The following is a 26,075-nucleotide window of genomic DNA, read 5'->3' on the forward strand; positions in this document are numbered from 1 at the left end:
GCGGCAGTTATTATCTGCGCATCCCAATCCGATGATTAGCTTCATCCCTTCTGACGCTAACGCGCTAACTTGCTGCTAACCGCTAAACTGTTTTCAACTTAGAAACAAACAACAGCTAGCGAGACAAAACATCAGCAGCCATCTCGACTAGGGTTCTAATTCTTCATTTAAATGGCTGACCAGTTTATTGAGGTAGATAAGTTAAGAGACACTCTGCGCGAGAGTCTGGGAAAGGATGACAAACGCCAGGAGGACATCAGCAGGTGACAGCAGCAGAAATAGCAGGTTTAATCGTCTCTGGTCTGTTTGGTCGGTATAATTGTGTACGAACTCTCCCCCATCCACAGACCGGATGTTTTGACGCGCATTGAGAGCGTCATCCAGACGATAGTCATCAGTATGTCTGAAGGAGAAGCTCCTGTGCTGAGAGTGATGAATAGATCCAGCTGGGACAATGTCAGGTGTGTGTGTGTATTTATTTATAAAGCCTCATTAAAACATGCAGTAGCCATCTATCTTTCTATCTATCTATCATTATATTATCTATCTATCATTATATTGTTTATCTATCTATCCATCTATCTCTATCTATCATTTTGTCATTATATTGTTTATCTGTCTTGATATTCTTTACCTGTGTGATATCCTCGCACAGGTCTTTCAAATATATTTGCATTAACACTTGCCCTTTCACCAGTGGTGGTGGTAAGATATTTTATGCTCACATCAAGGCATGTGGACGCATGATAAGCGGGAAAATTACACAGTCTTTATCTAGTCATAAACGTCAACGCGGAATGTCACAGAATTTGTCAAACTTTGAATTGATTAATCAATAAAGATTAGGTCATTACACTTAAATCAAATCATGATATGTATTTGTAAATATAAAGCAGCAAAAGTCGTTTTAAACATGATTCCTGCATGTTCTGCGTGTCAAGTCAAGTCTGCTTTATTGTCAATTCTTCCACATACAGAGAATCGAAATTGCATTACTCTCAGACCCCCCGGTGCACACAGATAACATTAACATTAAAGCCTAAAAATCGAGATCAAATATACAACTATACAATAAGGGAATGTAAAAAAAGACATATAATAAAATTAAAAATAAAGTTAAATAAAGCAGCGTAAGGCAAATGGCAGATAGAGTGCAAACCAATGAAGTGAACAACAGTGCAGATATTCGATAGAAGTATTGGACTGTAATAGGTGAGGATTTATTATTTTCTAGCTTTCCTCAATGGGGTGTCGATCAGAACACAATGGATTCGATCAGTTCGATGCAAAGGAGGTTTATTGTTGACAGTTTTGGCTATGCACAGAACAGCAGTACACAGGTTGCTTAAAGTATTTAGATGTGTGTGTTTATGGTATATATTTATTGACGCACTTTGCACACACAGTCTTGCTTGTACAGTCCCGCTCATACAGTCCCGCTCTCTGCTGACGATGACTGACAGTAAATAGCGCATGCGCACATGACTCGGCCTTTCCAACACAGCCGCCCCCAAATTTGGTTACAAATTTGCTCCATTGAAAGGCCGACACTATAGGGACTATCGTTAATCACTAGTGTGGCTTTTATCAACTTCATCTCGGATCTCAGGAAGAACAATCAGTCGAGCGATGGGTCTTGTGTAGACTTTGTCCTTAATCTGCACCTCGACCGTTCGAACTCGATTATCAGCCCCCGGAAAGACATTAAGCACTCTCCCGATCTGCCACAATGAACGGGGTAACTGAGGGTCAACAAGCATGACAACTGTCCCGGGTTTGATGTCTACTGATGGATTCTGCCACTTTCCCCTGGCCTGCATGTCAGGTAAGTAATACTTTATGAAGGCCGTCCAGAATCTGTCAGACAATACTTGGGAATGCCTCCATCTCCGTCTTCCTAGGAGCTCAGACACTGGATATATGACTTGGGGTAGGGACCCATCCGGCCGCCCCATTAGAAGGCAGTTCGGGGTGATCGGATCTGCATCAGCAATGTCTGCTGAAACGTAACCAAGAGGTTTGGAGTTGAGGATGGCCTCAATCTCTATGAGGACAGTTTGAAGCACTTCTTCGGTTACTGATTCTGAGCCCAGGGTTGTATAAAGTGCAGCCTTTACTGAACGAATCTCACGTTCCCACACCCCTCCAAAGTGTGGAGCAGCTGGAGGATTGAAACGAAAGCTAATTTGTTGCTTCGCTAGCTGCTGTTGCAGATCACCACTGAGCTGACTGAATGCTTCTCTAAGCTCTCTCTCACCACCTCGGAAGTTGGTGCCTTGGTCCGAGTATAACTCTGCAGGTTTTCCACGGCGACCTATAAACCGACGTAGTGCCATGAGAAAGGCATCACTATCTATAGATGTCAGCACCTCAAGGTGCACCGCCCGGGTGGTCAAGCACTTAAATAAAAGTCCCCACCGCTTCTCCGTCCGACGACCTATTTTGACCAGAAGAGGTCCAAAGCAGTCCATTCCAGTTGAATGAAAAGCAGGCTTGAACAACCGAAGTCGTGGTGGAGGGAGATCAACCATCTTCTGGGAGGCTGGCTTCGACCTCCATTTACAGCATTCAAGACATGTTCGCTGGTGCTTTCTCACTGCTTCTCTCCCTTTCAGTATCCACACATTTCGACGGAGCTCCGCAAACACTCGCTCTGGTCCTGGATGGCAAAGGCGAGCATCATATTCCTTTATGAGTAGCTGAGTGTTAGGGTGACTGGAATCCAACACAATAGGGTGTACTGTGCTTGGTTCTAATCCTTCCACCCGCCTTAATCGTCCTCCAACCCGTATTACCTCACCGGCTCTGTCGAACTCTGGGGAGAGACAAAGTAAACGGCTGCTAGAACGAACAGGTTTACCACTCTTCAACAAATGGTAATCTTCATGAAAACTATCCATCTGGACCTGTCTCAGTGCGGTCAGTTCTGCCTTTTGGTAAGCACTGGCTGGAGGGGAGCCACTTTGTTCTGCCGCCCCTTGCAACTCCTGTGCTACTGCTTCGACCAAGTCTTTCCAGCTACTAAACTTGCTACCATCTGCTGTCACTGCTGCTGAGTTAACCACGCCACAGAAGGCACTTCGCTTTAATTCCGTAGCATCATCAGGCACTAAGCTGTGCACAACTGGTGGTGCTGGCCAAGTACTCTGAGATTGGAGGAGGAATTTTGGCCCTTGGATCCAACGATTGGGTTCAATAAGGTCCTTAAGGCTCTTACCACGGGTAAGATCATCCGCAGGGTTCCTGACAGAATCAATGTAATTCCACCCTTTAAGGTCAGTCAATTCTTGAATCTCTGCCACCCTAGTGCCCACAAACACCTTGAAGCGGCAGGATTCGGAATGTAACCAGTGGAGGACAGTTGTTGAATCTGTCCAGAAAGTGACCTTCTGGATCTTCAAGGTGAGCTCATTTTCAGCCAGCTTGGCCATCTGTGCTCCTATTAGAGCAGCACACAGCTCCAGTCTAGGAATTGAGCACTTCTTAAGTGGGGCAACACGTGATCGGGCCATGAGGAATGAAAGGTGTACCTTCCCGCATGGATCTTCTGAGCGAAGGTAAGCGACTGCCCCATAAGCCTTCTCAGAAGCATCGGTGAAGATATGGATTTCCCGAGTGACCTCTGAGTTGTCCATGCTGGATGGAATGTAGCACCTAGGGAGTACTACAAGAGGTAAGCACTGAAGCTCAGCTTCCCACACCCTCCATGCCTGCTGAAGATCATCGGGAAGTTGTGGATCATCCCAGTTCCTGTTCTTAATCCAGAGCTGTTGAACAATCACCTTGGCTCGTGTGGTGAAAGGAAGAATTACACCAAGGGGGTCATACTGACTTGCTAACACACGATATATGTTCCGCATCGTCAGAGCACTGTAAGTAACAGGTCTATGCTTAAATCCTAGGTGGTCCGACTCACAGAGCCAATTCAGTCCCAAGGTGGATTCACGTGGGTTTTCTTTATTCTGTGAAAGCCACAACTCTAGTTTGGGAGATCTGGCTTCTGGTGGCAAGTGACTGACGACTTCTTGCACGTTGCTGGCCCATTGACGGATATCAAACCCTCCGGACGCTAGCAGCTTACGAAGTTTGTCTAGTAACCGCCGTGCCTCTTGAGCAGATGGGAAGCTCTGTAGACAGTTATCCACATAAAAGCAGCGTTCCACAGAATGTCTCACATCTTCATCCGCTGTGCTGTGCGATGAGACATGTCTTTGGAGGGCGAAGGATGCACAGCAGGGACTGCACGTGGTTCCGAACGGCAGCACCTGCCATTCATAGACGTCAGGGGGATCGCCGCGTCTCATGCCACGCCAGAGAAAGTGCAGAAGGGGTTTGTCCTCAGGTAAGAGCAGAACTTGGTGGAACATTCCACGTATATCACCGCTGATAGCAACACAATGCTCTCTGAAACGAAGTAGAACACCTAACAGAGAAGGGCTCAAGGTTGGACCAGGCATCAAGGAATCATTGAGGTTCAGTCCTTTATATTGGAAAGAGCAATTGAACACAATACGGTCCTTATCATTGTGGCTGACTAAGTGGTGCGGGATATACCAGGTCTCCCCTGCCATAGTGCTTGCAGCAGCTGAGAGTTTGGTAACTGCTCCATTCAGTTCCAGCTTTTCAATTTCAGCATTGTACACGGCTGCTTTCTCTGGATTTTGGGTTAGTCGTCGTTCCATACTCCGGAGACTTGGAACCACAGCCTCTTTCGGAGCACTAAAGGAGGGTGAAGCCTTTCTGCGCAACAAGGGTGGCGCGTAACGTAATATTCCATTCACCTCCACGCGAGTTGTCCTGGTCTCTAAGAGGTTAATGGCATCCTGGTCCTCCCTGGACCTTGTCACCTGCTTTTCACAACGGAAAGGCAAAACATCAAGTTGCCATAGCCTTTCAACATCTCTTTTGAGTTCTAGTTCCGCAGGGGTGAGAGACAGGAAAAGGCACTGCTGTGGCTGCAACTTAGTCTCCAAGATCCTGGCTGGTCCCTGCAGTGTCCATCCTAGCCTTGTCTTTATGGCGGCCGGACCACCAAGTGGACCAATTCGGACAGGTGCAATTGGTGTGATTAGATGGGTGCTATCAGCTCCGATGAGAAGTAAAGGACTCACTCTTTCAAAGGCCTGCAGGGGGAGATCTTTGAGATGCTTGTACTTCAACAAACTGACAGGATAGGAGTAATAAGCCAGACCAAGACGTTTCGCAGTGAATGCTGCATTGATCTTAAAGGTCTTCTGTGGTTGAGTGGCAGGAGATATGTGGAAGGTAACCGTGGTTCCACTGATGGTCTGCACATCTTGGCGGATGGTCCGTAAGGCTATGTTTTCGGCTTGACCTTGTATACCAAGCTCATGGGCAGCATCAGGAAGAAGAATAGTGCGCTCGGACCCATCATCCATGACAGCATAGGTGTCGAGCGTCTTGCCTCCATAGCGCAGCAAGACCCGGATGACCTTTAGGAGAACACGCCTGCAGTCGGTGGGTCTATCCAAGTACAGAGTCTCAGTGGTTGAACTAACAAGGCAAGAACCTTCTCTGGTACTCTTTGTGTTGACCTCATGCAAGATTTGTAAGTGCTTCCCTTTGCAGATGCTACAAGGCTTCTTGAGTGTGCACTGGGCTGCTTGGTGTGCACGTCCACAGCGCCAACAACGATGATTGGTCTGGATCCATTCAATCATTTGCTGTTTATCAAAGGACTTGAAAGTGGGACATTGACTAAGATAATGGTCCTCGTTATCGCAGTAAGGACAAAAAGCTCTAGGTGGGAGTTTAGGTTTCTCCACTTTAACTGGTCTAACTTGAGACGGTGCTGAGGGTATCTTTGTGGCAATGTCGTCCACTCCATGAAGGATGGTAGCTGAACGGGCAGTGGGTTTGGTTTCTCTCCAGCGTTCTGGTCTCTGGCTCTTGTAACTGATCTGTGTCTCACTGCTTTGACACCAGGCCTCATACTGGAGCCACTGTGAAAATTCACAAAGGTTATACACAGACCCAGGACGGTGGTACATCTGTCTTCGGAATCCTGATCTCATTTCAGCAGGTAACTTACTCAGCAGCCTCTCTACATGTGACCCACAACGAAGCTCGGCTTCACCTTCGTCTCCAAGAGTTTCCAACATACCCACCAAAGCCCTAATCTGTAAAGCAAATTTGTCAAAGGCCTCAGTATCTCCTCGTCGAATATCTGTGGAATCTATCACTTTGGCAATCTTCTTGAGTGCCAACTTGTGAGGCTGGCCAAACCTTTCATTGAGAGCAGCCATGGTAGCAGAGTACGGAAATGGTGAATTGAGATAGGAATCTGCCACCAGACGAGCTTCATCTAGCTTCAAATGATCCAGCAAGATTTGGTACCGGAACAGCTCTGTGGCATCTGATGGTAGAAGGTTCTCAAGAGCTATCTTTAAACGAGTAAACTCACTGGGGTCCTTAGTACAAAAGTTGGGTATGGTTGGCACTGGACCTCGGTAAGTGGTTTCTTGTCTTACAGGATTCAGGTTAGAGGCATAAGGATCTCTGTGTACTAACTGTGGCCCTGTGGGTTGCTGGGACTGAGAACGCACCTGTGTAGGGTAATCTGAAGACTCTCTAGGGGACTTATACAATGTCCTGGAATGCCAGTGAGGGACAGGAGTATCTGTTTGGAGGCCCGGCATAGGAAGAGCTGTTCTCTGATAAAGAGGGTGACTTGGGTTTTCAGCATGTTGCCAGGAAGGGAAATCATGGCCAGCATGTTCACCACACATGGTTGGCCGAATATGTGATTTAGTAGGTGCCGCCGCTAAGATCTGATCTTTCATTATCTGAAGCTCACCCATCATTGTTCCCAGAATGTCTAACATTTTAGAGTCACCTGTTGTGGCAGGAAGGGGCTGGTGTGGCTTTAGAGGTGACGCTGTTGTGTAGTCTGTCTGGCGATGCTTACCTTAGGTAGGTGGGGGCAAAGATGTAGACACCATGGAGTGTGGATTGTAGGATGCCGTTCCAGGATGTGGGAGGAGTCTATCCTGTCCAGGGAAAGATGTACTTGGCAACGGCGTGGACTGATGTTTTTCCCATGGCCGATGATATGGAGAATTCTGAGGACTATTAACTGGCTGCACTGGAGCGTAGATGGTGCTAGGTTGTTGCAGTTCTATATTATCCATTCCTTGGATAAAAGGATCCCTTTCCCCGACTATGTGTCCCATGGACCTTGACTTATAGGACTCGTTCCTCTGGTAGAAGGTGAAGAGATGTTCACTGCAGCATCTCCAAGCCACTGTGTATGCTGTATTGTGTGAGGCGATACCGGCTGGCTGCCTGCTCTATGATGTACTGTCGTAAGATCATAATCTCTTAGGTAAGCAGGAAGATGAACTTGACGTTTTGGTCTGACAATCTGTGAAGATGCTTCTTCAGGTTGCATAGTGATACTGATCAATTCTTTGTCCTTAAGGAATGCCAGATCCGGCTCGAAGGACCATTTATTCGATAGAAGTATTGGACTGTAATAGGTGAGGATTTATTATTTTCTAGCTTTCCTCAATGGGGTGTCGATCAGAACACAATGGATTCGATCAGTTCGATGCAAAGGAGGTTTATTGTTGACAGTTTTGGCTATGCACAGAACAGCAGTACACAGGTTGCTTAAAGTATTTAGATGTGTGTGTTTATGGTATATATTTATTGACACACTTTGCACACACAGTCTTGCTTGTACAGTCCCGCTCATACAGTCCCGCTCTCTGCTGACGATGACTCGGCCTTTCCAACAGCAGATAAAAGGTTTTTTAGTGCAAAAACAAAAGCTTAAGTCTGATTAAAGTGACAGGGCTCAAGGGCAGTTATTTTATTTAACTGACTGATGAGGTAGTGGAATGACGTCAGTTCCATGGAGAATGAGATAGTGAGCAGACCAATGCTGCACAAGTGACTGGTGCATGTCATCGTATATTAGTGGGGGGGTGGGGGGGTTCATAGTTCAGTGGTGCCTGGGGCAGAAGAGGGGAGGGGGGGCAAGTTCGGGAGGGAGTTCAGCTTCCTGACAGCGTGGTGGATGAAGCTGTTCTTCAGTCTGCTGGTCGTGGCCTGGAGACGCCGCAGTCTCCTCCCTGATGGTAGCAGGCTGAAGAAGCTACCTTTGCGGGTGAGACGGGTTCCATAAATGTCCTGGGGAGGGGAGAGAGACACCAATGATCTTCTCAGCTGCTCTCACTATGCGTTGCAGAGTCTTTCGGCAGGACGCGTTGCAGGCGCCGTACCACACAGTGATGCAGCTCGTCAGGATGCTCTCGATGGTGCCTCTGTAGAAGGTGTACATGATGGGGGCCGGGGCTCTGGCTCTCCTCAGTTTGCGGAGGAAGTAGAGACGCTGTTGAGATTTCTTGGCCAGTGCTGCGGTGTTGTCAGTCCAGGAGACGTCCTCTGTGATGTGCACACCCAGGAACTTGGTGCTGCTCACTCTATCCACAGTCGCACCGTTGATGGTGAAAGTGAAAGTGACGTGACATTCAGCCAAGTATGGTGACCAAAGCTCAGAATTTGTGCTCTGCATTTAACCCATCCGAAGTGCACACACACAGATCAGTGAACACACACACACACACTGTGAACACACACCCGGAGCAGTGGGCAGCCATTTATGCTGCGGTGCCCGGGGAGCAGTTGGGGGTTCGGTGCCTTGCTCAAGGGCACCTAAGTCGTGGTATTGAAGGTGGAGAGAGAACTGTACATGCACTCCCCCCACCTACAATTCCTGCCGACCCGAGACTCAAACTCACAACCTTTCGATTGCCAGTCCGACTCTCTAACCATTAGGCCACGACTTCCCACTGATGGTCAGAGGAACGTGTTGAGTGTGTGCTCTCCTGAAGTCTACAACAATCTCCTTCGTCTTCTCCACATTCAGAGAGAGATTGTTGTCACTGCACCACTTGGCCAGGCGGCTCACCTCACTCCTGTAGTTTGTCTCATCTTTGTTGCTAATGAGACCCACTACAGTCGTGTCATCTGCAAACTAAATAAAGAGGTCTCTGTTAATGAATGGCGCAGACGCACGGTTTCATTTACTAACGTTGCCCACATACTGAAGCTCGCACTGATTTCAGCATCTGCCGTCTCACTAAATGAGGACTTGAACACATGAACAACATCTCCAGAACTGCTCTGAGAGTCACTTCATGAGCGTTTTACCATTTGATTTGAGTTAAACTAGCGTCATATCACATACACAGAACTGTAAAGGTATTAGTGGCAACCCATCAAAATAAAAGTCCGTACTATTTTTCAGTAGAAAGTAATGTACATAGCCTACTACTACTTATACTACCACAAAAATTAAACAAACATTATTTTGTAATCACACAACATTTCTTTCATGTATTAATTTTAATAGAAAATCCCATTTGTTAATTAAAAATAAAATAAAGTTTGCCTAATTTTCAATAATTAAAGATAAACGATCAATTAAATTTATGTTTTATGCCTTCATTTGATAACCAGAAAAATGTAAATACACAACACAGAATTTATGAGGGGGGAAAATCATAATGCTACTTTTAGAAAAAATCATTTTAATCAATTAAGTTGTTTGTACATTAAAATAATTAGACATGCTAAAACAGAATTTGCTGACAATAAAACAATATACATAATATAGTAAGAAAAAATAAAACATTTTATAGGACCCTAAACGTATTTTTTGTTAAATGTGTCACGATCGGTGTTACAGAACACACAGGAGAGAGAACCAATTGCGGGTATGTCTTTATTAGGGGTTAATCCACAGAGAATAAACAGTCCAGGCGTGAGTCGAAAACCAGAAGAGCAATCCAAACATAAACTAAACAAGAAGACAAGGCAAGGCAAGGCAAGGCAAGATGACGGACATGAATTAACGTTTAACATTAAACAAGGACTCCGTCACACAGACTCAGACAGACCGGGTATAAATACACAGAAGGATAATGAGGGAACAGGAGACAGGTGGGGAACAATCAATTACTAACAAGGAGGAAGGTGACCAAATAAGGGAACAGGAAGTGATAAGGTGACAGACACCGTGAGAAAGGGGGACATCTAGTGGAAACCCAGGGACACAACCCAGACCCTGTGACAGTACCCCCCCTCTACGGAGCGGCTCCCAGACGCTCCACGACAGACACAAAACAGAGACCAGGAGGGAGGCGGACAGGTGGAGGCTCAGGGGGAGGGACGGAGGGCCAGAAAAAAAAATCATGGCGAACAGATAACAGAAGTGTAGACACAAAACAGAGAGACCAGGAGGGAGGAGGACCAGAGGAGGTTCAGGGGGAGGGACGGAGGGCCAGGCTCACAGAGAGGAACAGGGACAGACATTAACACAAAAACCAAACTAAAAAAAAAACATGAAGCCCCCCAGGGCGGAGCAGAAGACCACCACACCCTTGTGGTCAAGGCCAGAGCCCTCCAGGGCGGAGCGGAAGACCACCACAACCGTGTAGTCAGGGCAGGCGCCCCCCAGGGCGGAGCGGAAGACCACCACGTCCATGTGGTCAGAGCGGAAGCCCCCCAGGGCGGAGCAGAAGACCACCACGTCCGTGTGGTCAGAGCGGAAGCCCCCCAGGGCGGAGCAGAAGACCACCACAACCGTGTGGTCAGAGCGGAAGCCCCCCAGGGCGGAGCAGAAGACCACCACGTCCGTGTGGTCAGAGCGGAAGCCCCCCAGGGCGGAGCAGAAGACCACCACAACCGTGTGGTCAGAGCGGAAGCCCCCCAGGGCGGAGCAGAGGACCACCACGTCCTCGTGGTCGACGCCAGAGTCCCCCAGGGCGGAGCGGAGGACCACCACAACCGTGTAGTCGACGCCAGGGTCCCCCAGGGCGGAGCGGATGACCACCACCCCCCTGTGGTCGATGCCGGAGTCCAACAGGGCCGAGCAGCAGCCCACCCAGTGACTTGATTTGACTCTGAACGTTCAACGGTGACCCGCCCTGACTCTGGAAGGTCATCAGTGACTGGCCCTGACTCTGGAGAGTCCACTGGGACCTGACTCGACTCTGGAGAGTCCACTGGGACCTGACTCGACTCTGGAGAGTCCACTGGGACCTGATCGGGCACCGCCTCGGCCTCCGGAACAGTATCGGGCACCGCCTCGGCCTCCGGAACAGCATCGGGCACCGCCTCGGTCTCCGGAACAGCATCGGCATCGGGCACCGCCTCAGCATCGGGCACCGCCTCGGCCTCCGGAACAGCATCGGGCACCGCCTCGGCCTCCGGAACAGCATCGTGCACCGCCTCGGCCTCCGGAACAGCATCGGGCACCGCCTCGGCATCGGGCACCGCCTCGGCCTCCGGAACAGCATCGGGCACCGCCTCGGCTTCGGGCACCGCCTCGGCCTCCGGAACAGCATCGGGCACCACCTCGGTCTCCGGAACAGCATCGGGCACCGCCTCGGTCTCCGGAACAGCATCGGGCACCGCCTCGGGAACGTCCTCTGGGCCTTGAGGAACGGTAGACGCCTGTCTCCTCCTCCTCCGCCCTCTATGTTGGCGAGTCGGTGACACCTTGTCTGGAGACTCAGGCGTTGAGTCGGCCATCTTGTGCTGTGGCTCTGGGCTGGCGGCCAGTTTGGGCAGTGGTGCTGGACTGGCGGCCATCTTGGGTTGTAGCGCTTGGCTGGTTGCCATCCTGGGCAGTGGTGCTGGGCTGACGACCACCCCGCCGGAAGAGACAGAAGTGGCTGGGGAATCCCACCGAAGCCGATGTTGCAGGTAGCGCACAAATTCCCAGAATTCCAGTGTCTCCAACTGCGCCATCTCCTCCTGAGACACTGGATCATCCAGCCCGCCATTAAAATAGTCCTTTAGGGCGGCATCGTTGTATCCCATACCCTCGGCCAGGGACCAGAACACCTGTGCCAGGGCACCCACCTCATTGCCCTCTTGACGGAGGGCGATCAGCCGGAGATACTGAGCTCTCCGCTCCGCCATCTTGGCTGGGGAACGGGAAAAAGACATACCGCTGGATCTCAGAGGGACGGAGTCCTTCTGTCACGATCGGTGTTACAGAACACACAGGAGAGAGAACCAATTGCGGGTATGTCTTTATTAGGGGTTAATCCACAGAGAATAAACAGTCCAGGCGTGAGTCGAAAACCAGAAGAGCAATCCAAACATAAACTAAACAAGAAGGCAAGGCAAGGCAAGGCAAGGCAAGGCAAGGCAAGGCAAGGCAAGGCAAGGCAAGGCAAGGCAAGATGACGGACATGAATTAACGTTTAACATTAAACAAGGACTCCGTCACACAGACTCAGACAGACCGGGTATAAATACACAGAAGGATAATGAGGGAACAGGAGACAGGTGGGGAACAATCAATTACTAACAAGGAGGAAGGTGACCAAATAAGGGAACAGGAAGTGATAAGGTGACAGACACCGTGAGAAAGGGGGACATCTAGTGGAAACCCAGGGACACAACCCAGACCCTGTGACAAAATGTTTAATAAATTGATGTGAAAATGTATATGTTTTATGATTTTAATAATTTAGACATGCTTTTAATTAATTTAATTTAACTATTAAAAAGAAGTTGAGAAAATTTTAACTGAAAAAAGTAATACAGAACAGCTAAAACTGAAAAAAAAAAACAGAATTTTTGAAAAAATTAAGTAAAACAAAATTTAGGAAAAAATAAAATGCATTTCATAGGGCCCTAACTATGGCTCATTCTTGCTGCGCCCCCCAGTTTTGGGAACCACTGCTTTATTCTTTTAAATGGATACGTTTATAATATAATTTTTTTTATTAAAGTGGAAATCAGTTTACTAAATAATAAACTTGATATTTGTGTTGTTTATTATTTGTTTTTATTTACTATTTATCAGGCACGTGCACACATAGATATGAAAGGGGGCTTGAGCACCTGCCCTTTTTATTCCTGGAGAGAAAGTGCCCTTTTTTCTGGGATGCTTTTTTTTTCTTTTGAAAAATAATATATATTTCTGTTTGCACACAGCTTCCCTGTCAAACAAATATATTTATTGAAATATAGTATCTAAATATCAGGTCAGGAGTTCTGAAGCGCTCCCTCTCCCTCTCCCCCGATTGTTAAACCCGATTGTATTGCTTCCGCTAAAGAAAATAGTCCGCTCCGTCTCTACGGTTAGAATCCTGGGAGTCCATAGCAACGCTCTGTTTTTCATGGCAACGGTCTGTTATACTCCACACAGCGGTCTGTTGGTTATAACAGACCGCATTCTACATTGGAATTCAACCAAGCCATGTAATAAAATAAGTTAATAAAATAAGCATATATCACCACCAGGCGATATGCTTTAGTTATTTTGTTTATCCTATTTACCTGCATTTCCCTGTCAATTAGATGCAAATGTGCGCATTTTAACTAGTTGATGCCTAATTTGCATACAGAACGTCCCCAGTTATTGACTTACATCAAGAGTCTTTCCCCCTGAAATTTAGAAATCTAAATGGGTGAATTGAGAAGAAATCTACAGATGCAAACAGATGGAGAATACACTCTAAAAAATGTAGTAAATCTGAGTAACTGCATCTGGTACATTAATAAATAAAACTGAGTAGAAATAAGTTAACATTAAACTTTAAAAATAACAATATTTATAAATTAACTATTTAAGTAATTTAACTTTTTTTTATTTCCTCGAAACCTTTATAAAATTGTATTCCATACCACCACAAATACATACATGACATTGGCTTTTATTGAATTTTTACTCAATTATTTTGGTATGTTTAATTTTAAAGTGTTATGTATTCTGATAACACCAAAATAATTAAAACGATGTAGTGCCTTGTGCAAAAATAAACAAATTATTAGTAAAACACGCCCCTCTGTTTGATGCAGTTATTTAGGTTATTCTAAATATGAAGAGTTCAGATGAAAAATCCTCTAAGTGCCATCTGAAATTTCCTTCAATAATGATCATTTTTATCAAGCTTGTATGTTTATGTTCACTTATTTCACATTACTGGCAATGAAAATTACCTATTAATTGTCATTTTCAGTTAAATTACTGAACTTAAATACGAGCTTGAAAAAAAGCTCATAAGAAAATTTCAGATGGCACTCAGAGGCTTTTGCATCTGAACTCTTCATATATACTTGAAACTAGTAGCATAGAAAATGTTTTCAAAACATGCACATTGTGGAATGGTTTCCTTTGCTGCTCTATAAACCTAGTGAATACTAAGGAGACCATGGTTTCTGTGAACGGATTATTTTGTAGACATCTTTTGAAAATGAAACAATTGCGTGAGTTTGAGGAAGATAAAATTAATTAACTTTTTTAATTATTTTTTTAAAAGGAAGTCAGAGTTGCGTTAATATATATATATATATATATATATATATATATATATATATATATATATATATACTTTTTTGTTTAAAAAAAAAAAAACTAATTATGAGAAGTGCCCTTTATTTCACTTGAGCCCCTGCCCCTCAAAATGTCTGTGCACGTCCATGCTATTTATAATTTGTGCAATTACTTGCTTGTCAGTTGAGTTTGTGGCAATACCTTCTGCAGTGTTTACATGTTGTTTATTACTTCATACAATTTTTTTAAATAGATGTTTAATTTCATAAAGTACAAGCTGATTTCAAAATGCACTTACATTTTTTTCCATTTTGTGTTTTTTTCAGTTAAATAAAATACTATTTTACCCTATATATTTCAACATTGAGGTTTTCTTGTCTCGTTCTCGTGAACTAGGGCTGTCAAAATAGCTGAAAAACTCAATTTGAATTGTGTACTTAAATATTATCAAAATTCAAATTATATTCACATTTAAAATGCATAATTTCAGTTAAGGTGAAGAAAAGCTTTCGGCTTCTCTCCTGAGGCCACAAGAGGGTGCATCGAGCAAAATATTACTAATGCACGTTTATTCAAAGTGTAAGAAAACATGACTGTGAAAAAAAAAAATACATAATATTTAAAATAATGTTTATAAACCAATTATAATTAAGTTGCAGCGTCATGTATGCATGCATAGTTTAATACAAAGGGCGGAAAGCCAGCCACACAGAATAAATTTTTTTTATTTAAAAACATGAAATGCAGTGGGATGGGGAACAAAAACCCACCATAAATTCGCGAGATATGTTTTTAAAAAGTTGAACTTACATTCATTTTACATGTCTTTCTAAACATGCGGCTCTCTTGTGCGAGACGGGAATCCAACGGTGTCCCTCTAGAAAATGTGCAAAATATGCGTTCTGTGTGAACGGCTTGGTTTCAGTTTTGATGTGAGCAAGATCTTCTCCACATTGATTTTCTCTTTTTTTTTCTAGTGGCTTCAATTGAATAGGCTAACATAAGCCTTATAGCGCAATGACTTTTACATCGTCATCGCATCTCGTGCGCCACTGATAAAGGTCAAGTATACTTCGACCGCCCGCATTATGTCATTTTCGTCATCCGCGTGCAGGCAGTTTTTTGAGTCTGCGCAGACTGTGCACGTACGCGAGGTGAATGATGAGAGCTCGTCTGCCTTTGAAAGTTGTGCGGACGCGGCTGTGCGCGAGACGAGACGAGACGGAACCGAACACAGAATGTGAAGTATACCTGGGGCTTATAAGGCAGCCTCCTTAATGCACACCTAAAATTCGAATGCAACGTTTTTGCATTCAAATGTGAATTTTTATTTTAAACTCGATGAATATTCGAAATTTGCATTTTTTTTTTTTGACAGCCCTATCGTGAACCCAGTATCGTGTCTCGTCTTGTGGGATAAGTGTCTCATCACACCCCTACTATCTATCTGTCTATCTATCTATCATTATATAGTTTATCTATCTATCTATCTATCATTATATAGTTTATCTATCTATCTATATGACTGGAGTACTTTGTCTGAACTTTTATCCTCTCTAATGAAATAACTTCCTGGCTCTAAATAGGTGTTATTTCATGAGAGGATTAACCCCGCGCCCCCAATCCCCCCCCCCCCCCCCCCCCCACCTTGGACCTAGACAGACTTTAAATCCTGAAGAGGTTTTCACTGTGCACGCTGTGTAATAGCTTTTGTGCAGAACAAAGAAAACTGTCTGGTCAGATCTACATCAGCCCTCCCTAAGGCTTAAGGCAGGTTTCCTCCTGCGGTTTCCCTCTGAGGCCAGGGGCCTGATAACTTATGACTTGGATTTTGCCTTATTGCTGTTATAAAGGTGTCCTGTGGATTTGCAAAATGACTGATAGTTTTAATAGCAGATAAGAGATTGAAACACTCATTTAAGTGAATTATTTCATCAGGCGTAACAATAAAACCTCACAGTACTTTTTCCTAGAGCAGCATTTTGTTATGATCATCATAAGATGTATTTTATGAGACATCAAGATGTTTTCCCCAAAACATTTCACTTGTACACCCAAACATGAAGTAACTCCTGAAGTCATCTTCATCTGTCATCTTTATTTGTGCACATTTCAGAGCATGCTATGACTTAAGTGATCTTAACCAACAAAAACAAGTTTTCTGAAAATAAATAAGGAAATAGAAATAATAAATGATAAGAGTAAGACTGATGTTGCTATTACTTTCAGATTTCACGAGTCTGTTGGTTTAGTTCAGAAGGCAGATGTCCCTGTGAGGACTCTCCGATGTGACTGCCCTTCATCAGCCACCAGATTTGGTAAGATCACTCTGGATTACTTGCTTTTACATATTCATATTTACAGATAATTTAAAAGTAATCACATTAGGGATGCAATGATACCACTTTTTCCAGTACTGACCCAATACCTATACTGATATAATTTTTCTCTTATTTCATGGAATTTTCCCTTTCCCTTCCCCCTGACTTATACACCGTTCCCAGTGTTTTTCTTGGTTTTCTGCCACCACAATGCGCACGCAGCAGCAAGTGACGTAACTGTGACGTCCACTCCAAACTGGTCTATTAGCAGCTGATGCGCAGCTTACGCACTCCTCTCACACAGAAATATACTGTAACAACTCTACGTATCTCTAATAACTCCATTCTGCTGTCTGTTGTTCTGTTGTCTGTGTTTCTTTGTCTGAATATGGCACATTCACAGTTACATTCATTTGTAACTGTAAAGGAATCTGACCGGTGAACAATAAAACTATAGAACAAAAAATCCAATATACTTGCATTTAAACATGGACCAAATCAGATATAGAGACCAAAATACAATGCAAGTAAGAAATCTGTAGAAGAAATGTAAAAACTACTGGACATTATCTGTTAATTTAACACAATGCAATCTGCAATTCAAACTACAGGTAAAACAACTGAAAACTCAGTACAAAAATACCTTCTTGTTAACGCAGTACACTTAGCCTTGGTTTTTTCGGACTTTTCTTGGAGTGTATCATAGAGGCTGTTTTGATTGGGCCTAACCACTCACAACATACTACATAGCAACATGCCGAAAACCACTAAGAACATCTTAAGCCTGATTCAGACGGTAATTGTTTCTCATGTGGATGTCTGTAAAAATAAATGTTCATGGCACCGCAGTGAAAAAAACTCATGGATTGGGATGGCGATTTATTCCCAGTGGAGAAGCATGTTCTGTGATCCGAGCATCCTACGAACTCATGAACGTGCTGCTTACGTGGCTAGTCACATGATTTTCTGCTGTAATTAAATGAATCGTATCTACCAGTTTTTTCTTATGATTGTGTAAAATGTATGACAAATCACTTATTATGATGTTAAACGCACAGTGTTCGGCCGTGGTCAAAAAGAATTTAAACACTCAATTTTTAATTGATTTATTTTTGTAAAGATATGGTTTCGGACGGCAATTAAATTACTACACGACCCTGGTGTTTGACAAAAAACAGTCTGTAATTCAGCCAGGGATTTTTCTGCGTGTCGTGAGTGAAAAACACAGACATTCTGGATTCGGGCAGCAATGAAATCGCCGACTACCCTCTTTAAATGGTGAAAAAAACTTGCGTCCCCATGAGAAATAATTAGCGTCCGAATAGGGCTTAAGAAACCATACAGCAGCCCTCTGGCAACCATGCGCACATCGCATTGTGAAGGTAATGAAATATTCTAGTTGAGCTAACATTGTCAGTTATGACCGTATCTGATATGTTTCTGTTTTACAGCCCTAACTTTGAAGCTCTTGTCTGTTATTTACAAACTTGTACAGAGTGACTCCTATGCTACAAAGAGGTAAGTGATATTCAATGCAAACATTATGTTAAAATTTGGGCAATGTTTGTATTTATTAAGTTTTTATTAACTGTTAACCATCAATGGTTCACTTTATATGGTTTGTGTCGAGACAAATACATTTTTTAAAGTACAAAAAATATGAGCTCGATATTTACTTGTATAAAAATTATAAAAAAAAAACTAAAAATGTTTTAGATGGAGTTCAGCTCGTCGTACTGCAGGACTTCTTAGAACTATTTCATGTCAACTACCCAAGATCTGTATTTTGGCAAGTTTTACTCCAATGCCTTTTAGTTATTGCCTGTTTCGTGTCTAAATATTTAACATTTTTGTCAGCTTTTGCGGAGCGTTTCATTGAAACCACCTGTGGATGTAAGTGATGATCTGATTATAAATCAGCAAACAGCATCATAAATCATCTGATATAGGGAGCAGGTGGAACCTTTGATTTTTATGACGTGATTTGTCAAGTGCACCTGTGCACTGAAATGTTTTCTTTTCTCTCCGTCAGGGACATATACTATAACGATCCACAGCTGTTTGGGTCCCAGACGACCTTGGATTCCATCCTGGATGACATCTCGTGCATGCTCAAGGTTCCTCGCAGGAGTTTGCATGTGGTACGTGCATGTGTGTGAGATTTGAAGTTCTCAGACTTTTATACACTGCTTTTTTCATAAGCACTTAAGAGAATGTGTTCACAGTAAATCATTTCTTTTAATAATCCTCACAGTGTGCAACATCCAAAGGCTTCATCTCAGGTGATCTGTGCTATTTGGAGGAAGATGGCACGAAGGTGGACTGCAGTTCCAGCTCCACTGTGAGTCCAGATCGCCAGCCAACCTTTCTGTTAACTCACTTAATGCTCACTGTATGCCAGTGCATGATTTATATAATCCACTTCTGCCCACGAGCATTCATCTATAATTCTACTAGCAACGATTTTCAACTGTATCTGTCAAACATCAGCTTGCTGTTCCACTTTACACACACCATTCTGAATCTACTCAGTCATTTTATTTCTTTGAAGTTAAGAGTTTGTTTTTCCATGCAAGACTATTTTTGCTGTGAAATATGAAATGTTTTTATAATTCTGTTCTTGTTTCCCTTTAGGCGGTTCCGGTGTCTTCCAATGTTAATGGGATCAGAAGTATCCTTCCTGTTTACTTTAACCATGTCATTATATGAATGCCACCCTACGCCCTTGTGGTCATCTATCTTTCGGTTTGTCTCTGAATCCCTGTGTGGACTGGTGTTTGGGCCAGTTGTTTTAGTTTTATTTATATGCTGTTATAGTATTTATTAATATTTTACATTTATATTTTCTTTTTTAATTGTAATTTTCCTTTAAAAATTAAACCTATATGACAAAAGCACATAAAGGTACTAAAATTACACAAAGTTTTCATCTAATATTGAAATTTAATTTGATTTCAGCTTTTTTTCAATTATTGAAAATAATTGTTAACTGTATTAGTCAACACTGGTTTGGACGGTAATTGTATTACAGAGGGACCAGCACCCGAGACAGAGCTTTAGAAATATTTTCTGACCATTGCCAAGTGCCTTACAGTTGTTCTGTGTGTTAATGTGTGGATTTTTGGCACAATAGAGGCCTGTATCACAGAATATTTGAAATGATTCACATTAAAGTTACGTCACTGCTGCACAAAATGAATGGGAGCTTTTAAAGGGATAGGTCACTGAAAAATGAGGTTGCAAACCTGTATGACTTTTTTTTTTCTTCCATGGAATAGATTGTAGACTTTAATGTATACAAATAAAAACATTTTAAAGACTGTATGATCATTTTGCTCTCTGCTGTATTATCGGTTACATTCCTCAGCAATGTGAAGACATTGTATCAGCTGCGAAATTCATTCTGATAGTGGAGAAGGATGCAACTTTCCAGAGACTACTGGATGATGCCTTTTGCACCAGACTTTCTCCCTGCATCATCATAACTGTAAGCATCTTTGTCAGATCAGTGCTGTGTGTTGTCAAGGCCTGAATGTTTGTTCTTGTGTGTCCGTCAGGGTAAAGGTGTGCCTGATGTCAACAGCAGACTGATGGTGAGGAAACTGTGGGACACGCTAAACATCCCTGTCTTTGCTCTGGTGGATGCTGATCCATACGGTACAAACACACACACTGGGTCTGAGATGATTGTTAAAGGAACCGTTCACCCAAAAATGAACATTTGCTGTAATTGTACTCCGCTTTAGGTCAGTCAAGATATAGATGAGTTTGTTTCTTCATCAGAACAGATTTGGAAAATTTAGCATTACATCATTTGATCCTTAATAGAACCAGCGAATGGGTGCCGTCAGATTGAGAGTCCAAACACTTGATGAAAACATCACAATAATCCACAAGAAAACCACACCACTCCAGAACATCAGTTATTTGCCTGTGAAGTGAAAAGCTGCATGCTTGTAATAAATCAATTATTATACAAGATGTTTTTTGTTGATTCATGAAAAAATACGAATCCTCTAACTATAATATTGCTTGTCTGAATCAGGAGAAACAATATGCACAGATCAAATTGATATTAGAGGACAACAGCGGATAGACTTTTTCACTGGAGGAAGCTAATATTTTAACCAGTTTGAAATTAAAAACCTCTTGATGATGGATGTGTTTTTTTGCACTTTTTTCACTTCACTAGATGTTAACTGATGGACTGGAGTGGTGTGGGTTACACTTGTGGATTATTGTGATGTTTTTATCAGCTGTTTGGACTCTCATTCTGACGGCACCCATTCACTGCAGAGGATCCATTGATGAGCAAGTGATTTAATACTACATTTCTCCAAATCTGTACTGATGAAGAAACAAAATCATGTACGCGTGGCCTGAGGGTGAGCACATTATGAGCAAATTTTCATTTTTGAGTGAACTATTCCTTTAATCATGCTTACTAGGTCAAGCAAACTTCCTCTCAAGGTCTCAATGAAAATTCTTGAATATTCAGTGTTCAGGTCACCTCACAAACATCATGATCCCTGCAAAATGTAATTTATACTCAGTAAAGTCAATGAACTATGAACACACAAATGCACTTAATGCAAAAACAACAAGCATAGGTGCTCTCAGAGCTGATGGTTTCTTTGAGAACAAGCAGCCCTGCAGTGATCTTCATTTGTGGCAGGTCCAGTACGGTTTAGCATGAGGAGCGTTGAGGCCCCTGCTATTTCTGACACTGTCATTATCAATGACTCCAGCGCTCTCTGTGCATGTGTAATCCTTGACTTTGTTTTAGGGTGAATTAAGCAGTCCCAAAGAATAATTGCAAGGGTATGTTGGTGGTGATTGCAGAATCAGTCTTTCTCTTTTTCTTCCCCCAGGCATCGAGATCATGTGCATCTACAAGTACGGCTCACGGGTAAGTCCTGTTTCTTGCTATTTCTGTGCAATTTCCAGTAAGGCTTTTGCATTGCGACGACGTGTAATTATTCTTCTCTCTTTGTGGCAAGACAAAAAAGAGGAAGCACTCATTCATGAACTTAAAATTTACCCTGTGGAAAAAGTAAAGCGTTTCTACATGTGTGTGACACATCTGCAGAGTATGTGACTACAGTTTGGCTGTTTAACCCGCTTTCATGTACAGAATCTTCTACAGTAAAAATCATTTTCTTAATGAATATTTTAGGGATGTTGAATATGGTCACGCAGAGCATATGTTTTATAAGAACTAATAAAACAGCCAATATGTTATTAATAAACATGCTAATAAGCAACTAGTTAATAGTGAGAATTGGTCCATATACTGAAGTGTTACCAATATGATAATGTGTTCAGCACATGAAAACATCAATGTAGTGAGTCAAATTTCATATGTTCTTTCACACATACACAGACACCAGATATAATTTTTGATATATATATATTTTTTTTTACTAATGGGTGCAGGACACTATAGTTTATTTATGTAAGTGAGGATAGCAAAATAAAGTAACCTGTGACAAATTATACCCCAAAATTCTTCAAACAGTGAACTATCAGTAAAACTTGGAATAAAAAAATATTCAGACACTTTGACCTGACCATGTTTTGCTTAAGCGTTTTTTAACTGCTAATGCGAACTTTTTACACCACAGACTGAACAAAATTAAACATCACTTGGTAATTAGTTGATCTAAGTTGGTATTATCTAATTGTGTACAGCTGAATAATTTTTGGTTGACTGTATTCCATTACATACCTTCCTATCAAAGTTATCTGATATTATCAAGATCAATTCATTCTGAAACAGTTCTTGTCATATTTTATTACCATTTTCAAACTATAGCAAATTAACTGTGATATAATGTTGCAAGTGTCTAAATACATTTTGGCTTGACTGTGATTTACTTGGTTAGAATTTTTCAAGACTCAACTGCTTTAGTAAGTCATGTGAGCTCATTTAATGTCCAAAATGAAGTCTGTCCAGCTTTATGAACTCTTAACTGTCATCTGTCCTCAGTCTCTGGCCTTCGAGGCCCACAGTCTGACTGTCCCCAGTGTGCTGTGGTTGGGCCTCCTGCCTTCAGACATCCAGAGGTTTGGGAACGTCAACTCATTACTCTGCTTTGTGGTTCGTGATTGAGGCTGGGCTCGCTCTGGTTTCCGTTTTCTGGGTTTTTTTGTTTTGGTTTTTGTTGCTGCTGCTGTTTGTTATTTCCTTCCTCTTGAAGGCTATTTTTAAGTGGATGTGTCAACTGTCATGGACCTCAGAAACCAGAAGCTCTTTTTAGAAATACACAGTAGAAAGAAGTCTTAGCTGCATTTGTTGGCACCACGTACATGATATGTTCAACACTGGCCACTTTAAATGCTTACATCACTTGTGTGCTTTTAAAAGTGTTTTAGTGGCCACACTACCAAAAAATAATTATCCCAGTTTGCAATTTTCCATCTTCCAATCCGGATTCAGCAGACTACCTCAATCTGGCATAGTTTACTGGATCTGTATATTCATCTGTACTTAAGTCAACTCTTTCAAATTCTGTCCACTTTATTTAATATATGCCAAATTACCACTTCATTTGATGATTTTAATTGGATTAATGTCATCATTCAATAAAGAACTGCTGCCTTGATCCATAGAAAATACACATCTACAAGTCAAATTCAGTTTTCTTCCAGCACAACATTCATTTTGGCAAACAGTACTTGATGAATCTATATAATAAACCTCTTTTCATTGGAAAATGCAGTAAAACAATGGTTAGAGTCCGGATTGTGATTAAGGTGCAGTTTTTGTACTGAAATGTACAAATGGCCAGCTGTTTAGTGAATTCAGCATGCATTCAAATAAGCACTGGAAACATCCTCAGGTATTTTCGTTCTGATTCCGACAGCATCAGCACATTCATGCGGCCAGCTTCCTGCTCCACCTCATCCCAGAAACACAACTGGACCGAGATCCTGCACGTGTGCATGCGATCGCAGTACACTGATGTCATGTTTGAGAAAACCGCTTGAGAAGAAGCATCATTTGTAGATGAAATTACAAATGCATTGGACTTAATGGACTACGCAGTAGTTTTAATCTGCTACAGCAGAGTATGATAAATGAACAGACCTGCTCTTAGCACAATGCTAGTGTAAAGCGAGCACATTCTAATATTTGTGCCTTCTGAAATGTGAAAATGTCAGCACATCAGAAGTTTCTCAGATGTGGGAATCAACACATGGTGTCTCCGAGTTCACACGCCTTCCCAATTCTGATGTTTTGTTCAACATCTGCGACACTTTAGGATCGTGTCTGAGAGCCAGAAGGAATGATGACACAAAAACTCATTTTGATTTGTCCTTTTCTTCATAAGAAGAATAGTGAAGCGTATCATTTTATAAAAACACGCATTATACCGTTAAAACGTGCTTTATTTGAGGTGTTAAGCTGATGTCAAGTTAAACGTTTGACTTCAAAGTAATTTTAAATAATTGTGTTTTAATAATATTTGGTTGTGCTTTAAAGAACTGCACTTGTTTTGATGTGTAAGTAAATCACATGTGAAGTACTTGATTATAGTTTCAAATGTAGAGTCATTAAATATTACATTTAAAGTTAATATATTCTAAATTGCACCTTCATCATTACAAATGTGTAATTATATCTAAATACATGCAAGTTTCAACAGAAGTGACATTCAAGTATATTTATCTTTACCATAAATGCTTGTCAGTACATTCAGCAGTACACTTATATTTCAAAGTCAATAGAATTATGAAATTGCATATTAAGATGCAAGAGTCCTACTTAAGTGGGTCAAAAGCATTCTAAAGTTCAACTAACTGCATTTAATTTCAATTTAAACTATAATACATTTTCATTTAATTGCAGTTAAGTGTCTGAAAACTTTACAGTCAGTTCTGATCTCGTTAATCCAAAAATGAAAATTATGTCATAATTTACCCTCAAATTGTCCAGATGGTTTCTGGTGTATTTTATAGTATCAACTTAACACTAACCTTGTATTAAACCTAGAATGAACCCCTACATTAGTTCCAGTCACATGCTTATCTTTATTAACTCTAGTACTATGTAAAGTGGGCAGAGAGTATATGTAGTCTTAAATGTAAATTGCTTAGATCATGTATAATAGATAATTATCCGTGCATGAGTTCTCATGGTGTCTGGTTATGTATATGGCTGTCACAGGTACAGAGTCCCAGAGGAAATGCTTATTCCATTTTCTCAAGCAGATGAGAGCAAAATCAACAGCTTGAGGACCAGAGACTACATCAGCTGCCAACCTGCCTGGGAGAGAGAGGTGCCATCTCAATAGCAACAGAAGATAAGCCCAAAGATGTGTCCTCTTAGAATGTGATCCAAGAATGTGTGTGTTTGTGTGACTTCTCAGATAGAAACAATGCAGAGACTGAAGCAGAAAGCTGAGATACAGTGCCTGGCATCCATCGCCCCACACTTCCTCACTCGAGTCTACCTGCCAAATAAACTGCGCTACGGAGGCTGGATATGAGCATCTGCTGCTCTCTGCTGGATTGTTTATATCTGCATGTTCTGCATGAATTGCACGCTTGAATACTGTGCAGATATTCCAGTGTGTTCTTGCTGAATGTTAGATGAGCTGTTATGTTAGATACCCGTCACCATAGACTGAGTTATGAGTTCAGATATGCCATGAATCATTTGAGCCTTTATGATGAAACTGCTCTGGAATGTTACAGATTTGCTTTGGCTGTGAATATAATGCAATGGAATAACCTCAATAAATGAACTCTTCCCTTTCTTTGTCAAAATCCTTATGTAACAGACTAATTAATTTAAGTATTAAAGGATTAAACCATGCAATGGCTGGTGTGTGACATTTGTGCAAGACAGTATTTACTGATGGCATTTTTTATTTTTTACAGTTTTTTTTATTGTCTTATTTTTATTGATATTTATTTTCATACGATTTTGTTTTGCAGGTAAATAAATGAGTGTGTACGGTGCTTCAGGTGTTTAACAGTCCTGTCCTAATGACTCTTGTTTAGCGCCAGGGGGCGGGGTTTACTCAGTTTTGTTTTATTCAGGAAACATTTACGACACCTTAGGTTTTGAAGTGTAAGCAAATACCAATGACAGTCCTCAGGATATCATTCGTTATAAAGCTTCTGCGTTCAGTAAAATGGTGGACTGCAATACTTTTTGCAAAACTTTACCAACTATTTACTAATTACATTATTTTTTCATGAATGCATTATACTCTTTCGTCCTTTTTTATTATTTATGCGTGTTATTAGATTAATTTGAGGACTTTGATGTCTCGTGTCCTCCAGATGACATTATGTGCCTGGCCTCACTGTGGTCCCGAGCCAATGATCTGATGAATAAAGAAACTGACACTCTCCACAAAGAAGCTACAAAACCAAGCCTGCAAAAGGTTGTTTTTTATTTTCTTTTATTTATTTTTTTC

The 26,075-nt window shown here is 42.2% G+C and overlaps 1 protein-coding gene across 2 annotated transcripts; it reads left to right on the top strand.

The window, feature by feature from the left end:
- On the top strand, positions 1-25,468 carry spo11 (SPO11 initiator of meiotic double stranded breaks). 2 transcript variants are annotated; one of them, XM_059527317.1, is made up of 13 exons: positions 6-263; positions 348-461; positions 16,553-16,641; positions 18,096-18,162; positions 18,677-18,785; positions 18,899-18,985; positions 19,279-19,315; positions 20,022-20,131; positions 20,202-20,301; positions 21,516-21,553; positions 22,634-22,710; positions 24,815-24,926; positions 25,017-25,468. In XM_059527317.1, the coding sequence occupies exons 1-13, from the start codon at positions 172-174 to the stop codon at positions 25,134-25,136; spliced, it is 1,152 nt and encodes a 383-aa protein (XP_059383300.1). In that variant the 5' UTR covers positions 6-171; the 3' UTR covers positions 25,137-25,468. The 2 variants fall into 2 exon arrangements, with proteins under 2 accessions (XP_059383301.1, XP_059383300.1); XM_059527318.1 differs by lacking the exons at positions 24,815-24,926; positions 25,017-25,468 and adding an exon at positions 23,511-24,808 and having other exon boundaries at positions 1-263.
- The last annotated feature ends 607 nt before the right edge of the window (positions 25,469-26,075 follow it).

Source organism: Carassius carassius, chromosome 37 (genome assembly GCF_963082965.1).
Source record: "Carassius carassius chromosome 37, fCarCar2.1, whole genome shotgun sequence".
In the NCBI taxonomy this organism is placed as follows: domain Eukaryota; kingdom Metazoa; phylum Chordata; class Actinopteri; order Cypriniformes; family Cyprinidae; genus Carassius; species Carassius carassius.